The 17,134-nt window shown below is 61.8% G+C and overlaps 1 protein-coding gene across 1 annotated transcript; it reads right to left on the reverse strand.

The window, feature by feature from the left end:
* Positions 1–710: 710 nt before the first annotated feature.
* MYO1F (myosin IF) lies at positions 711–15,998 on the reverse strand. Its single transcript, XM_042047059.1, has 28 exons — positions 15,892–15,998; positions 12,344–12,481; positions 10,520–10,609; positions 9,949–10,043; positions 9,336–9,423; positions 9,054–9,143; positions 8,410–8,541; positions 8,196–8,330; positions 7,986–8,118; positions 7,266–7,462; positions 7,092–7,172; positions 6,810–6,896; positions 6,565–6,651; positions 6,057–6,224; positions 5,890–5,975; positions 5,424–5,505; positions 5,215–5,321; positions 4,897–4,995; positions 4,222–4,366; positions 4,010–4,124; positions 3,243–3,412; positions 2,964–3,109; positions 2,533–2,679; positions 2,305–2,453; positions 1,991–2,074; positions 1,700–1,901; positions 1,146–1,312; positions 711–1,069 (listed from the first exon to the last, which is right to left on the reverse strand). Exons 1-28 carry the CDS (start codon positions 15,892–15,894, stop codon positions 993–995), a joined length of 3,300 nt encoding a protein of 1,099 aa, XP_041902993.1. The 5' UTR covers positions 15,895–15,998; the 3' UTR covers positions 711–992.
* Positions 15,999–17,134: the final 1,136 nt, after the last annotated feature.

Consider the following 17,134-nt stretch of genomic DNA (forward strand, 5'->3'; position numbering starts at 1 on the left):
AAGAGGAGGGCTGGCTGTGGGATCAGGCCGGGCTCTGTGGGATCAGGCTGTCGTCACTTCCTCCGGCGCAGGGCCTGGCGGGGGGAGCGGGGGAAGCCGGACATGAGCCGGACATGAGCCGGACATTCCGGCCCTGTTCTTCCCTCTCCCTGCTGAAAACCTCCTGGAGCAGCCCCGAGTGGGCCTCAGCCCCCACGCAGCACCCCCAGCCCCAGCTGTCCCGCTGCCCCGGGGCTTTGGGATGTCCCTGGAGCCGGGCCAGCCGAGCATCGCGGGTGCCACCCCACGCATCGATCCTGGCCCCTCATGGATGAGACCCCCGGCCCCCGCCAGCTGCGGGGCCCAGCACCCCTCTGACACCGCCAGGAAAAGCTGTGACAGCTCCGTGGGCTTTGTCTGAGAGATCCTTGGAGTTTTCTTGGGAGAAATCAGGGAGTGGTGACAGCACCCTGCTCCTGTTCTGCCTCGCCGCTGCCCCGGCTGTGCTGAGCCATCCAGAGCCGCAGCGGGATGTGGAGATGCCTGAGCCGGATCCCTGGGACAGCTGGTTTGTGTATTCAGCGTTTTCTGGAGGGTTCATTGTGGGGGGAACGGGGCTGCCTCTGCTCTGTGTCTGCCCTGTCACAGCTCTTGTCACACAGCGACAGTGGGAGCTGGCACCAGGGTGAAATACAACCCCCAAATTCAATATTTGAGTCAAAATCGCTGAGTCTGGTTATTTCCCATAATTATTAACAACGAATCTGTTCATACCACGGGGCAGTTTCAGTCCCAGGGTACGAACAAGCAGCAAAGAGCCCGTCCTTGCTGCAGGGGTACCCCCAGCTAAAGGGGATCCAGCGCTTGGCACCGGCACAGTCCGGGGGGCTCCTGAGGAAGCGCTCGCTCCACGCCAGCGTTGCTGGAAAAACTTCACAGGGCCACCACTGGCACCTTGGGCACAGCGTCTGGAGGTGGGGTGGCAGGATGGTGACCCTCTCCTGTCCTCCATCTCAGATCTTCTGCACGTAATTCCCAGGGAAAAGCCCTTCCTTGCCGTGCAGCCGGCCTTTCCACCAGCCGGAGGCATCTGGGAAGGGAATAAAAAGTCAGGTGTGGTGCCAGCACAGCAGGGAGAGGAGCTGGGCAGGGCAGGAGCCTGGTACCTTCCATCAGGATGTCAATGACGTCCCCAACGTTGAAGCTGAGCTCGTCCACATCCTGCCCGATGTACTGGTAGAGCGCCTGGCACCGCGGCCTCTCCGCCTTGGGCTGGGGCTTGGGGCGCTGGGCAGGGGGCGGCCGCTGGCTCACGCTGCGCCGGCGCTGCATCCTGAGGGGTGGGAGGGATGGAGTCCTCACCGCGAGGGCAGGAGGGCAGGGGATGTGCTGCTCATCCTGCCCACCCTGCTGCCCCACACCCATGGGGTGCTCTGTGCCTGCAGGTGAGTGCTCCCAGTTCAAGGACTGGGACTACTGGGGCAGGATGAGCTGCCCATCCCGCTGCCCCACACCCATAGGATGCTCTGTGCCTGCAGGTGGGTGCTCCCAGTGCAGGGACTGGGAGAACTGGGATGCACAAGAGCCTGGGAGATGTGTCCTGCAGCAAAGCCAGACTGCCCCACTCTGGTTCCCTCCTCAGAGGGGAAAGCATCTCCCGGTGCTGGTGGCAGTGGAAGAGGAGGATGGGGCAGGGAGAGGGACGTGGGACAGGACCTACCCGGCCACCCCCTGGTCAGGCACGTTCAGGAAGTCCATGTTGTGCTCGGATGGGGGCCGTGCCCTGGGCTGGTGGCCGGCGCTGCGGGCGGGAAGAGCTGCGGCCGGGGGACCCCGCGTCTGCTTCTGGGGCATCTTGTAGGTGTCTCTCTGGGCCCGGCCATCGCTGTGGGGGAACTGGGGACCCCCGTTCCTGCAGGCTCCTGGAACACCCCGTCCCGGGGGGCATTAGAGGGGGGCCATGCACGGCCTGCACCCCCAGGAATCCCCCGCCCTGGTACCCCCTCCTCACCTCTGGGTGCCGGTGGGGCACTTCGGGAGGGCGCTGGACACCTGCTGCCACCTCTGCCCTGCGCTGCCCCCTTCCTTGTGGGCTCTGGGGGGACACGAGCCCCCCGTTAGGTGACAGTCCTCAGAGCCAGCTGTAGGGGCTGTCCCCCCATTTGTACCCTGTTCCCCAAAGCTCCCCGTGCTGCCCCATCCCCGGAGCAGAAATGGCTCCTTCCTGGGTGAGACACAAACCCCACAGGGTACACCCAGCCCTCCCTGATGCTCCCAGCGTTCCTGCGTCCCCCTTCTGCCACCCCCCAGTGCCCTGGCACTCACTGGCATTCCTGGGGAGCCCATCCCCGATGCTGACCGTAAGGGTTTTGCCTCCAGCTTTGAGGGCGGCCACATCGCCCTGTCCTCTGACGAAGGTGACGTTGCGGGTGCCACCGCCGCCCCAGCCCTCCTTCTTCACCCGAAACTGTAGTCTGGGGGTGACAGAAGCCGTGAGGCTGCGGTAACAGGACCCTGTCCTGCTTTGTCCCCTCTCCTGGCCCCCATCCTTACGTGTCCTTGAAGGAGAGGGGCAACTTGGAGTGGGTGAGCTCCTCGAAGCGCTTGCACAGGAGGCTGATCAGCTCCGTCTTGAAGATGGACTCCAAGAAATTGTCGGCACCGTTCTCGTGGAGGATGAAGAAGTCATCCTGCCTGGTGCTGGGGGACATGGGAGTGTCAGTGGGGGGCAGGGCTGGTGCCAGCTGGGCTGGGGGAGAGTTGGGGACCCCACTGGGCTTGGGTCCACCACGAAATTTGGAGACGATTTAGCTGGAAAACTGCCCGACATGCAAAGCCCCATCTGCAAAGCACCCCGTGGGGAGCCTCGTCCTCAGGGCTGGATGCCCCTGTGGATGAGGGACTGGGGAGCACCAGGCCGTGGAGAGGCTGCTGGAGGTGAGAGGGGACGCCCAGCCATGCAGAGCCCATGGGGAGGGACACACCTCAGCGAGACGCCGCTCACCGCCTGCAGCTCCACCTTCTTCTTGAGCACCTCCTTGATCTGCCCCTTCTCAGGCCCCTTCTTCACCTTCTCCCGCCCGATCAGGTAGAAGTACTTGGGGGTGAGGATGAAATCCCGCTTGATGGGCTGGGAAAGGGCAGGAGAAGGGGGTGAGGAGGGGTTTGCTGGGGGGCACAAGCCCCACACACACATCCCACCCAAGGGAAGCCAGCAGGAGCTGCAGCTTGGCCGGTCCCCAGCCCCAGGGGTGTCCATGTACCTTGAACCTCCGGTCGTATTTGGTGATGGAGTCGGCGAAGTCGATGCGCTCCCGCTTGGCCAGGAACTGGCGCAGCTCCGGCCGCTCCTCCATGCCCAGGTAATCACCCACAAAATTCCTGTTGATGCTGTTCCTGCGCCGCTCTTTGAAGTTGTAGAGGATGCTGGCAGCTGGAGAGACCCCGAAGAGGGGCAGGTCGGACAGGGGTCTGTGCAGGTGGCTCAGAGCCCCCCAAACCAGCCATAGTTCATGGCAGCAAGGAGTGGGGCTTGTTTTATGCCATGGGAGGAATCCCAGCTGCTTGAGCTTGGCTGGCTTTGAAACCCATTAACTGCCTTCAGAAAACCTCCTGCTGTGGGAAGGAGGGATGGACCCAGCTGCTTTCTGGGTTTTTCCTCCTTGATTTTTTGCTGCTCGCTTGGGAAAACCCGTGACGGGGTCAGGCAGGGACCAGTGGCTTGTCCCATCCTTCTGCCAACACTGACTGTCAGATACTCAGATACACATCCCTGTGCAGGCCATGAAATGCCGAGTGAGACAGCACAAGGATCTGGTTCTGTCCTACGGCGGGAACTAGGAGCAGGAAATCTGCGCTCTCCTTTCAGAGTGGGAAAAGAGTCCCAACATCTCATGGGCCAGCTCCTCCATCACCCAATCACCATTAGTGCCATGATCAGGAGCCAGGCTGCTGCTCTGACAGCTGGGCTGTCCCACTGAAAGGCACCCTAGAAGGGCTCTGGGGTGTCCCTGTCTTTGCCCAGCCTTACCCTCCTCTCTCATCTGCTCGTATTTGCGGATGGCGATGTGCCGGCGCCAGGCCTTCTGGATCACCCGGGCGAAGCCGTCGAATTTCCTCTCCCTCATCTCCTCGAGGAGGAAGAGCTGGCAGGGACAGGCAGTGCTGAGCCAGGACACCGCAAACCCTCCCCAGTGATGCCCAGCCACGGGCAGTGTCCCCAGAGGGGTCAGGGCCACCCACCGACTCGGGGTTCTTGACGAACACCTTGCTCCGGCCCATCTGGTACTGGTCTGGGTCCATGTTGACCGAGCGCAGAAGGTGCTGCACCCCTTGGCGCTCGTCCCCGCGCCACGACGGCCACGTCTCGGGGGTGAGGATGGCATAGCTGTGGAGAGAAACCAGGGTCACAGAATCCCACAATAGTTTGGGTTGGGAGGGATCTTAAAGCCCATCTTGTTCCAATCATCTGCCGTGGGCAGGGACACCTCCCACTGTCCGTTCTGCTCCAAGCCCCAGCCAGCCTGGCCTGGGACACTGCCAGGGATCCAGGGGCAGCCCCAGCTGCTCTGGGAATTCCATTCCAGGGCTTCCTCACCCTCCCAGGGAACAATTCCTTCCCAAGATCCCATCCAGCCCTGCCCTCTGGCACTGGGAAGCCATTCCCTGTGTCCTGTCCCTCCATCCCCTGTCCCCAGTCCCTCTCCAGCTCTCCTGGAGCCCCTTTAGGGTCTGGAAAGGGCTCTGAGGTCTCCCTGGAGCCTTTTCCTCTCCGGGTTGAATGCCCCCAACTCTCTTAATCTGTGAAGCTGTGCCAGGGCCTCCCCACCCTCACAGGGAAGAATTTCCCTCTAATGAGGTGCTGTGGGTCATGGCTGGGCTGTGGGATCTGCCAGCCCCACGCCAGCAGCCGCTCACCGTTGCAGGAACTTGTGGAAGAGGCGGCGGTAGGCGAACCCTGCCCGGCGCACCCGGATGTTCTCCTTCAACCCCAAGTACTCGACCTGGTGCTTCACCCTGTGGAGCAGGGAGGGACAATGTGGGACAACAGGGCATGAGGGGACCTAAAGATGCACCTAAAGAGGGCAATGTGTCCCCACACGCTCCGTGTGCTCTGCTGGGTCTGAACAGCTCGGAGGGACCAGCCCAGGGCTGCAGTTTTTGGAGGAAAGCTGGTCCTGGCCACATCTCCATGCCCAGGGTCACGTTCCCTGGGCTCTGTGGGCTCCTGGTTACCTGCTCTCCTCCCAGTCCCGCGGTTTCTTGGTCTCGTTGGGTTTGATGCAGCGGATGTAGTGTGGGGTGCACTTCATGAGTGTGTTCACCAGGTCGTTGGCCTGTTTCTGGTGCAAATATCGAGCTCTGTAGCATCAAAGGGGGCGGTGGGAGCACAGTCCCTGCCACCGCCCCAGAGGAGCTGCTGCTCTGCAGCCCATGGGACATACCTTGATTTTGGAGCCTGCGGTGGTCGGTCTTCCCTTTTTGTCAGAATCAAGTTTTTCTGGGAAAAGCATCCGGATGAAACCGCTGGAAGGGAGGTGACAGTCCCCAGGTGAGAGCTGCCAGGGTCCCCAGGCTCAGCACGGCCTGAGCTGAGGCCAGCTCCAGCTCTGCCTTCTGCTGCTGGGAAATCCTGGACTGTGGGGCTGAGTCCCTCCTCCCTGACCACCCACCAGAGCTGGTGGATGATCCCAGTGGTGGATGATCCCACTGGTGGATGATCCCAGTGGTGGATGATCCCACTCTGCCCAGCCCTGGAGCCCCCAGTGCCCATGGAGCGATGCAGGATGCGATGCGAAGCTGTGATGCCCACAAAGGCAGGACCAGCCCTTAAGGTCTGGATGTTGAGGACTCTGCCCTGTGCCCCAGCCCTTTTGGGGTGCCCCAGGACCCCAGCACTGCCAGACTCACTATTCACTGCTCTGCATGAGCTCGATCAGGTCGGTGAACAGCACGTCCCGGTTGCGCTCGCAGAAGCCGTTCACATCGTAGGACACCTGATGGGACAGGAGGGGACCTCAGCTGCGGTGGGTGGGGCTGTGGGGCACAGGGTGTGGGGTTTGGGGTGCCCTGCCTACCTTGCCAGCGTAGTGGTGGATGACAAAGCCTGAGTTCCAGCTGTTGAAGTGCTCGTGGGTGCCCACGGCCGCCTGCAGCTTCTGCAGCAGGGTCTGGTCGGCGCCCTCGCCCGTGGCGTGCATGGTGGCACACACGTCATCCAGGACACTCATGATCCCGGGAGGGTTCTGGGACAGGGACAGGGAAGCCATGGGTGTGGCAGGGCCCAATCCTGCACCTGGGCACTGCTGCTTCCTGCTGAGCCATAGCTTAGAGCTGGTGCTCTCTCACGGATGCTGGAAGTGTCCAAGGCCGGGCTGGATGGCGCTTGGAGCACCCTGGGATAGTGGAAGGTGTTCCTGCCCATGGCAGGGGTGGCACTGGGTGGGCTTTAAGGTTCCTGCTAACCCAAACCAGTCTGGGATTCTCTGCTCCCTGGCAGGACTGGTTTCAGCACCCACCCAGCCCCCTGTCTCTGGGTGCCTCTGCTCCCCAAAAAGCCTCCCCGGCAGAGGGGACCCCACTCACCAGCTTGTTCTCTATCAGGTCACACACCACCTTGTTGTTGAAGTACTGGATCTGCGTCCACTTGATCCCCTCCTGCACATACTCCTCCTGGGGAAACACAGGGACAGCTGGGTGGGCCCCGAGCCCCTGGGATGTGCTGCAGACCCCCTGCTCCACTGGTGCCGGGGAGGAGAGGGCTGCAGGAATTGGGCTGCAGGAATTCGGTGCTGGCACAGCCCCACAGTCCCCAGCCCAGCCCCCTGTACCTGCTCTGCCTTCAGGGTGAGCTCGATGAAGATCTGCTGCAGCTTCTCGTTCACAAAGTTAATGCAGAATTGCTCAAAGCCGTTTTTCTGCATGGGAGATGGAAGAGAAAATGGTGCTGAGTTGTCTTCTGCTCCTCTGGCTCATTGGGGGGACCCCAACCAGCAGTGCTTGGGTGCTACTCCAGGAACCCTTCTCGAGGCCACCTGATCCAGGTGCTGTCCTTGCTGTGGGAGCAGGGCAGGACATTCCCAGCTGGGCTCCTACAGCACAGCCACACACACCTGGAATATCTCGAAGCCGTAGATGTCCAGCACCCCGATGCTGTACTCCTCGTATGGCTTCTGCATCGCCCGGTTGATGGACTGCGGGGACAGAGGGGACAGTGTGGGTGCAGGGCGGTGGGATTGGCTTGATCCTGGAGCAGGGGGTGATCATCCCCTCTCAGGCCCACGCACCTCCACGAGGAAGTCGAAGACGCGAGCGTAGAGCCCCTTGGCCAGCGCGTCGCGGGTGTAGGCCGCCTGCTCCACGTTGAGGGTGACGGTGATGGACTCGGAGCGGCCGCCCCACTTGCTGTCCATTTTCCTGCTGGTGACCTTCTCGTTGAGGCGCTCCTGGTCGACCCCCAGCAGGTAGGCAGGGAAGGCCAGGGCTGGGCAGAGCGGGGGTGGTCAGGGCTGTGTCCTCCCCACCCGGCTCCAGCCACGGTTGAAGCCCTCAGCCCCATCCAAGTGCGAAGGACAGCAGTGGGACAATGACTGGGGACATGGGATGCGTCCTTCCTCTCCCAAAGTGACACCTGCCATCACCCCTGGCTAATTAAGTTCTGGCTGAGCCAGTTGCTCGCTGCCTCAGTTTCCCCATGTCTAACATGGGGAAGGTGCTGCTGCTGCCTTCCTCCTCCACCAGGGGATTTGTGACACAGCCACAGAATCAAAGGATGAACTAGGTTGGAAAAGACCTTTGAGATCATCAAGTCCAGCCTACGACCTTAACACCTCCTCATCAACTAAACCACGCCACTGAGTGCCACGCCCAGTCCTTTTTTAAACACATCCAGGGACGGTGACTCCACCACCTCCCCGGGCAGACGATTCCATTGCCAGTTTGCCACTCATTCCTGAGGGCCCCTGTGACCGTCCCCAGCTGTCCCCTGGAGCCGCTTGGCTACTCACAGTCAGCGTTCTCCACCCGGGCGTAGTTGCCCTCCTCGCGGAAGCTGATGTTGCCCAGGTGCAGGATCCCTGCCACGATCTGCAGCACCAGCTGCTGGTCCTCACCGCGGATGCCGATGACCTGCATGGCGTTCTGGGGGTGCAGGGACCCCGTGAGCCCCCGCCCGGCCCCAGAGCCTTTGGGGACTCCCCTCCCTCCTGGGCACTCACCACGGTCTCATGGAAGTCGCTGCGGTCATCTGTGCCCTCCACCTGGTAGGTGTCTGTCTGGTTCAGGTAGAAGTAATAATCCGGGCTCATGATGCCCAAATTCTGCCGCTGCTCTTGGGATGCCCCTTGGATGAGCTGGGAGGGGACACAGGGCTGTGGTCACCCAGCTCCTGGCCTCCCTCTGCAGCCTGGTGGCTTCAGGCCACCCCCATACCTGATAGTAGATGTGGAAATTCCTCTCGCACTCGTTCTGGCTCACCACGCGCGACTTCTCCAGCAGGAAGTTGGAGATCTTGCCCCCGTCGGGTTCTCCGCCCCGGCTGAACTGGATCTCGAAGTATTTTCCCTGCTCCGGCACAGATTCTGCTCAGAGCTGTGGCCCTGGCTGGGGGGATTCCTCATTCCTCATTCTCCTCAACCCCTTCCCCACCGCATTTTTTGGGATGCTGGGATTTGCAATCCCTGGCTGAAGACTTTATGGTTCATGTGGAGACCTCATCGCTCTCTCAGCTGCCCCAAAGGAGGTTGGAGCCAGGTGGGGTCAGTCTCTTCTCCCAGGTGATAGGCGACAGGACAAGAGGAAACAGCCTCACGTTGCCCCAGGGGAGATTTAGATTGGATATGAGGAAAAAATCCTTCACTGAAAGCATGGTCAGGCACTGGAACAGATTGTGGTGGAGTCACCATCCCTGCAGGGATTTAAAAGCCGTGTGGATGTGGCACTTGGGGACATGGCCCAGTGGTGGCCTTGGCAGTGTTGGACTCGATCTCAAAGGTCAACTTTCCAACCCAGCTGGGTCAGTGACTGTGCTGCAGCGCTGACCCCCTGCACCCGCCTGCGACTGCCCTGGCACTTACAAAGCGGCTGGAGTTGTTGTTCCGGACAGTTTTGGCGTTTCCAAAGGCCTCCAGCAGCGGGTTAGACTGCAGGATGATGTCCTTCACGTGCTGGGGACAGAGCAGGGGAGGGCTGAGCACAGCTGGGTCCCCCTCCAGGCCTGGGGACAGATCTGGGGCTTTGCGTGTCCCCAGGTCTGGAGTGGCCACAGGGCCACCATCAGCTCTGGGGATTATGGGCCGGCGTGGTGGGGGTCAGTTGGGAGGTGACATGATAGGTGGCAGGGGGGACAACAGACCTACCTGGACCTTCTCCCCACCCCCAGACACTTTGGAGATGTAGCCCATGATGTATTTTGCTGCCACCGTTTTCCCGGCTCCGCTTTCTCCGCTGTGCAAACGCCAAAACAGAGGAGATGTGAAATGCCCCCACTAGAGCCACCCGTCCTGAGGGTTTTGGGGTGGGTCCTGGAGCAGGACCAGAGGGTGACAGCGAGTTTTGGGGACTGTGGCCACCCCCCTTGGACGGGGCTGCCCAGGGGTATCGCTGTGAGCAAAGCGTGGCTCACTGAGCTGCTCCAGGCGACATTGAATTTCTTGTCACCGGATTTAGAAGGGGAAGAGGGAGACTTGGGAGCCGCAGAGGGAAGTGTCCGGCCTTGCCCCACATCCTGACCATCCCCCTTGCAACACTGCCCCGGAGAGCTGCATTGCACAAGGCTCTGGCCCTGCCTGGGACCCCCCTGGTCACAGCCTTGTCTGGTGGCCCAGGGGGTTCCTCCAGACACCCCAGAGCCCAGGAGCCACCACTCTTCAGCTGCATCTTAGCTGGGAAACCCCTGGACTGAAGGGGTGGTGGGGACAGATGTCCCCAGGGGCAGTGACACCCCAGCTGTGCCCCAGTGTCCCCCAGTACCTGATGATGACACACTGGTTCTCCCCGTCGATCAGCATGTTCCGGTACATGTTGTCAGTCAGGGCGTAGATGTGGGGGGGATTTTCATACTGGGCCTAACCGGGGGACAGGGACAATGGGGCTGAGCACAGAGCAGCCCCCAGCTCCCCTCCCCAAACCCCTTAACTGCCCACAGGGGAATCAATCTTCTCATACTGACCCTAAACAAGGCACAGGGACAGCAGGGCTGAGCACAGAGCAGCCCCCAGCTCCCCAAATCCCCCTCACTGTGCCCATGTGACAGTCAGCCTCTTCCCACAAACATTGGCTCATCAGCAGCATGTCTGGGGTTTCCTAACCCTCCCCTCCTCCTTGGGAAGCTCGCTGGGGCTGAGCTGTGTTTTACCATGTTTGGGTTGCTTTAGTGTGCATTTCTGAGCTGAATTTCCCAGGAATGTGAATTTGCTGCTGGGTCTCTCGTTTGGAGACTGACCCCTGCAGCAGCCACGGGGCTGTGGAGGATGGGGACCCTCAGGGGACGCTCCTGGGGATTTTGCACGGAATAACCCCGAATTGCCCCCGGCAGCCTCACCGCGCCCTGGTACAGCTCGATCTCCCGGTCGGTGAAATACGGCATCTGCTTGAAGGGGTTCACGGAGATCAGCACGGGCCCGATGTAGGTCTGGGCAGCAGGTCAAGGGCCGTGTGTCCCGTCCCATGTCCCCCCTTCCCACTGCCCAATCCCACCCCGCAGGCAGGAAGGTGGGTATGGGGTCCCTGCCACGTCCTGGCAGCTGCACCAGGAATGCCACGAGGGATTCCAGCTCGGCACAGGCAGAGCTGCTCTGCTGCCGTGGCTTGGGGCACTCCCAGCGCATCCTCGGCCCCGGAGTGTCCCCTGGGGTGTGATGGCTGTAGGAGCATCCCCTCAACTCCCTGGCCTGGCTGAGGATTGGCTCCAAAAGCTTCTCCAGCATCCCGCAGCCTCCTGGAATTCACCCTCTGCTCACGCTCCTTTTGCAGCAGGAGCCCATCCTGGTATTACATCCAGGGAAACTGAGGCACGAAGAGGAGAGGAACTGCAGCTCCTGCCTTTCCCTGCCCAGCAGCCACTCTGCTGCCTTCCCGGCAGCATCCCCGAGTCACTCAGTGCGGGCAGAGCACGGAAAAGCAGGGAATTGCACCTGGAATTGGTGCGGCAGCGGGGTGGGGATGAGCCCCCAGCACGGCGAGGAGATGGAGGTTGGGGATGGAGCAGGTGGGGTCATCCCAAGCCTTTGATATCCTATTTGTGTCCCAGCTGGCAGTGGGACAGTGGGGCAGGGGGCGAGCAGCCGGAGGGCAGGAAGAGGGAGCTTTTCTGCGAAATGCAGAAGCTTGGGATGTTGAGTCATGGTTGGACAGAGCTCTGCGTGCAGCAGCACAGAAAAAAAAAGGAAGAGAGAGGCTGCTTGGGGTATTTTTCCCCTCAAAAAACAACAACAACAACAACCAAAACCAAAAAAAACCCCCAAAAAGCCAACTCCAAACCAAGCCCCAAACGCGTGCAAAGCCCCAGGGCTGTGGCGGGAGGTGGCTGAGTCACAGCATCGCCTTGTAAGGACAGAGTCACATCTTCAGGGGAAATGCAGCGGCGTGGGCAGGAGCCTCAGCCCGGGCTGAGCCCTCCCCGTGCCCTGCTGTGCCCCTCGGGGCTCTGCTCCTTGTCCCCAGCAGGGACAGCCACCCCCGCACTGGGGAGCAGCGAGCTGGGATGGTACCGGGGCCACGTCCCCAGGCGGGTGTGGGGTGAGCAAGGCTTGGGGACACGTCCCCGTCCTCCTCCAGAGCTGTGGCACCCGGCAGTGCCAGCTCAGGGATGGCAGCAGGGAGCTGGAGCCGCTCCGTGTCCCCTGCGCTGGGTGACGGTGTCCCCCGTGTCCTGGCACCGCTGGGGACGAGGGGTGGCACCTCCGCCTCGTGCCTGCGGGGATGCTCCCGCTCCACCCGGGACTTGCCTGGATTTGTGGGGGGTGCAGAGCAGCCAGGACATGCTGTGGGCATCGCTGGGGGTGGGTGACACCAACGGGGGACGATGGTCACTGCTGCCACCGGGGAGACTGCTGCCACCCCCGTCACAGGCAGGGGGTTCCCGGTGTGCAGGGACAGAGGGACACTGCGGGGCTTTGCTCGGGGCTCTGTGGCTGCAAAGTGGGTCCTGGGGCATGGCAGGACAGGGGGTTTGGGTGCTGTGTCTCTGCCAAGTGCAGCTCAGCTCGGGAATGGCGACGTTCCCCCAGCCCATCCCAATCCCGTCCCAGCAGGACACAGGACACAGCAAGCACTGGGGCAGCTCCAGTTTGCCGCGCCCCGACAAAGCCTAGGAGCCCATCCCTGCTGCTCCCTGTGCCTGTCCCCACTGCCTGGGCAAGGATACAAAGATGAAATCGTCCATGAAACGCTTCTTGAGGTTCTCCACGATGGCCTCCTCGGAGATCTTGGACAGCAGCACCATGTCGTCCACGCCGCTCTGCTTGACATTGTGGCTCTGCCAGTGGAAGCGCTCCTTGCTGCCCTGGGGGCACAGGGACACAGCGACTGTGCCGGGGCCGCCTCCTGCCACCAGGGCCACCTCCTGCCACCAGGGCTGGCTCTGACCCCCGGAGCAGCAGCTGGGACCGGTCCCCGGCTCAGCTGTCACTCCAAACCAGGCACCTCGCGGTGCAAACGGAGGGGTTTGACCACCCTGGGAACTCTCAAAGCTGGAAATTCAGTGCTCTGGGGCTTGTCCCAACCCTCTAGATCGCTCCTCACCTCCGGGCAGCCGGAGAGGAGCAAACAGGAGCTGCCCCAGCCCCCCTCACCCGGGTTAATGAAGGATAAAGAAGCAGTTGATGCAGAGATTGTGAGCCAGAACAACGCAGGGGAAGGGTGGTGGTGGCATCCTCTGCACCCCCACATCCTCCTTGCACCACTGTGCCCCTGTCCCCCTTCGCTCTGCCCAGGAAGATGCCAGCACCCTCTGCCCAGGAAGATGCCAGCACCCTCTGCCCAACTATCCCCAACTCGCCCAGCTCTGTCCCCTGGGGGCTGTGGGGCAGCAGCAGAACTGGGCTGGGATTTCAGCCCTTGTGGGGTAAACACAGCCCTGGGCTGGGAAGGGGGGATTTCATCATGCAAAAGCCATCCAAAGGCCTTCCCTCACCCTCGATGTCTCCAGAAACAAGCTGGGCACAGCTGTGGTGCCCATGTGGCCCCCGGCACGGTGCCCAGGAGGGGATGCCCCATCTAGACTGGTCTGTGGCCCCTCTGTCCCCATCCCCGCGGTTCCTCTTTCACCCCCCTTGCTCCTGTCACCGATTTCACTTCTCCCCCATCAGCCCTGGCCTCTTACTCTTTCCAGTTCCCTTTTCTTCTTCTCTTCCCCTTTTGCTTGAATTTCCTGCAGGCTGTCAAGATTTCAGGATTCTGGATCCTGACACCTTTGGAGGCTCCTGGCAGCCCCTGATTTTTGCTGGGTGCCCCCACCCCCCCACCACCACCCTGGGGTGTTTGTCACAAGCCGGCTCCATCACGTGCTGCTCCCCTGTCCATCTCCCTCCTCCCTGGGCTCTGCAACCCCAAACACCCCCTGTGCCCCCTCTCCAAACCCCAAATGCAAGTCAAGCCCCCACAGCTGCTGAAGGGGCTTCTGGCTGTGTTGTCCCACCACCTCCTCTTGGGGTGCACAGAGCTGGGTCAGCTCAGGGGGCTCAGGGGGTCCAGGGCTGCTCACACAGCCTGACACCACTCAGGGAGCTTCTCCTCTTCCTCCTGGTTGTTGTTTATGGGCCTTTTTCTTGCCTTCATCCTAATATCCCCCAGAAAACCCATCTGGAAAAACACCGGCAGGCTCAGCCGTCCTCTCCAGGTCACCGTGGTGTCACCCAGGGAGCTGCCAGAGGCCCCAGGAGTTTCCCAGCTTCACCTCAGCCTGGTCCAAACCCTGGGCTTCGGGAGAGAGAGCCCATGGGCAGACAAACACCTCTGTGCCCTGTCCCCATCGCCCCAAACTCTGGGCTGCTGATCGAGGCCACGTTAAGTCAGATAGGATTTCCTGCACCGAGAGCTCAAAGGTTTCGAGCTGACACCCAGAGATTGTCCTTCAGCCCCACGACTGCTCAGAGCTGTCAGTGCTGTTTTCACCTCCTCTTCCTCTGGCCCAGCTCAAGGGCTTTCCTGGCCCTGCTGGGGCACCTGGTGCAGCCCAGCTGCGAGGAAAACACCGCCTCACGGTACATGAAGGGTTTGTCGTGGCTGTCTGCAGAGCTCTGGGTGTTCCTGCCCTGTTTCTGGGAGCACTGAGCGTGCCTGGCCTCCCTGAGCCTGCCACGGGCAGTTTGCAGGGCCAGGGTTCACTGAACTGGGTAAAATCAGGATGCAGAGGAATTAGAATCCCTTAAACCCTGGTACTGCCTGAGCTCAGTGCCCAGGGAGCCCCCATGGGATGGGGCTGCAGGTGACACCCCAGCGGGGAGTGGGGGCACAGATTAATATTCCAGAGGTTTGGGGCAGCAGTTTCTCAGTCCCCTCCTCTGTCCAGCCCCAGGCCAAAGCTGCCCAGGGAAGGGGGCCTGGACCAAGCCATTCCACCCTCATGCCAAGCAGGGAGAAGCTTTTGTCCCCCCTCCACCTTCCAGGTGCCCTTTGCAGCCCCTGCGCATGAGGGACTTTGCTCCAGAGGTGACAGGTGACACATGAGGAGCCCCTCAGCACCCCCAGCTGCGGGATGGGCACTGTCACCACCCCTGTGCCCAGGGCCAGGATGCTCCTGGGCAGGGAGGGGAGCAGCCCTGCGGCAGCACTTGCAAAACATGGTGTTTTTCTTCAAAGCTGAGGTCAAACCACAAAGGAACCCTGCAAGCCTCGAGCAAGGAGCGGATGCAGCCCAAGGTGGCACCTTTTGAGTCGAGATAGGCTGAGCCCAGAAGCAGCAACACCTTAAAACCACCAGAAAGCCTTGAGAGGAGGAGGAGCAGCAGCAAGTTTGTCACATCAGTGTCACAGCCAGGCACGGGCAGGGGTTGGGGATGGGGGCTGGCCCTGGGGCTGGGCCCTGGCAGGGGTCCGGGTCGTGGCTGCAGAGTCCCTTGGTCCTTCAGGAAGCCACAGAAAAACTGCAGGTGGCGAGGAGGGGACAGTGGAAGCATCTTCGGTGACAGCATCTGAGCAGCCTCTCGGAGGTGACAGCCACAAGCGTGGGCGGCAGAAGGTTTCAGCCTGGCCACTGTCCCCTGTCCCCTTCCTGTCTGGGTGCAAATAGCTGGGGACAGCATCACCCCCAGGCACGGGGGGAGCAGAGCTGTGAGCTGCAAGGACACAGCTGTGGCAGCCCCTTACCCCAAGTCTGAGCATCTTCCTAATTCTGAGAGCTTTCATCTTCCTCTTCTGCCTCCAGATCAGCTTCTAGAAGTGGCTGCTGCCCTCCCAGCAGCCCCACATCCTCCCTGCAGCCTCTGGCCCCTGGGTCTGCAAGGTCTGACCATGGGGACCAGCACCCAGGGGGTCCCTCCTGGCCTGGGGCTGCCACCCCCACCCCACACTCTGCCCCACCAGCACCACCAGTGCTGAGACCAGAAGCACCAGTGAGGACACAAAGCTGTCCCGTGGGTGCCACAGCAGTGACGGCAAAATCCAAACCTGTGCCAGACAGGCGGTCCCTATCCTGTCCTGGGGGACAGCAGCCCCCAGCCCCCCACACCCACCCCCGGCTGCTCCTCACCCCGGTGCCTCCCCAGCCCCCGTCCCCAAGCTGGGCCGCACCGTCCCCTCTCCAGCAGGGACATGGGGCAGGCCCCTGGCACCTCCCAAAGCAGCGAGGGACCGCGCTGGGAGCAGGGCAGGGCAGGGCAGGGGCAGCCCTGAGGTGGCAGAGCAGGAGGTGACACCCCGGGCTGCCCGAGGGGAGCAGGGTGGGGTCCCCAGGAGGACCCCGCTCGCACTCACCATGATGTCCCCGTGTCCCTCCCCGGCCCGGGGCGCTCGGGGCTGCTGTCACCGCCGGCCCGGGGCCATCCCAGAGCGATTCTTTTTTGCCTTTCTGCTGATTGTGACGAATTACTTTCCCTCCCCTCACTTCCTCATTCTGCACGTTTGTGGGGGTGGCGAGGACAACGGTGCCTTTGCTACCAGGGGACTTCGGGGTGGCCCTGCCCTGGGTGTCACCACCTCTGCTGCTGCTCGGTGTCACCGAGCTGGGGAGGGAGCGGCTGCTGGACAGAGCCCGGCAGGGATGCTCAGAGCTTCGGTGAGACCTTTCCCCTCACCCTGCGGTGACAGCTGAATATCACCTGTCCAGGGGTGGTCAGTCAGTGCTGGGGGTGGCTTTAGGAGCAGGATGCTTTTGGTTGCTGCTTTTTTTTGTTTGTTTGTTTTTAATAAAAGAGGCCCCTCTTGAGGTGCAGAGAAAAGCAGAATTCTGGGCCACCGTGTCCCCACTGTCCCCTGCAGAGTCACAGAAGGGTTTGGGTGGGAAGGGACCTTAAAGCCCATCCAGTCCCACCCCTGCCATGGGCAGGGACACCTCCCACTGTCCCAGGCTGCTCCAAGCCCCAATGTCCAGCCTGGCCTTGGGCACTGCCAGGGATCCAGGGGCAGCCACAGCTGCTCTGGGCACCCTGTGCCAGGGCCTCACCACCCTCCCAGGGAACAATTCCTTCCCAAGATCCCATCCAGCCCTGCCCTCTGGCACTGGGAAGCCATTCCCTGGGTCCTGGCCCTCCATGCCTTGTCCCCAGTCCCTCTGCAGCTCTCCTGGAGCCCCTTTAGGCCCTGCAAGGGGCTCGGAGCTCTCCCTGGAGCCTTCTCCTCTCCAGGTGAGCACCCGCAGCTCTCCCAGCCTGGCTCCAGAGCAGAGGGGCTCCAGCCCTTGGGGCATCTCCGTGGCCTCCTCTGGAGTGGCTCCAGCAGCTCCCCGTGCTCCTGATGTTGTTCCCCAGGGCTGGGGCAGCTCTGCAGGTGGGGTCTCAGCTGAGCGGGGCAGAGGGGCAGAATCCCCCCTCCCCTGCTGGCCCAGCATTACCAACACAGGCTCTCTGTGCCATGGGGTGCCAAGGGGGAAAGTGTTCCCACATATCCTGGAGCAGCTCTGGCTGCATCCCCACCTTTCCAACCTGCTCCGGCCCCCAGGGAGAACCCTCCCCTGCTTCCAAACCCCTCCTTTGGTGTGAATTGTGGTGCTGTGAGTGCC

Source organism: Corvus kubaryi, unplaced genomic scaffold (assembly GCF_017639235.1).
Source record: "Corvus kubaryi isolate FWS band 111438036 unplaced genomic scaffold, C.kubaryi_AGA036_p1.0 121, whole genome shotgun sequence".
NCBI classification, from domain to species: domain Eukaryota; kingdom Metazoa; phylum Chordata; class Aves; order Passeriformes; family Corvidae; genus Corvus; species Corvus kubaryi.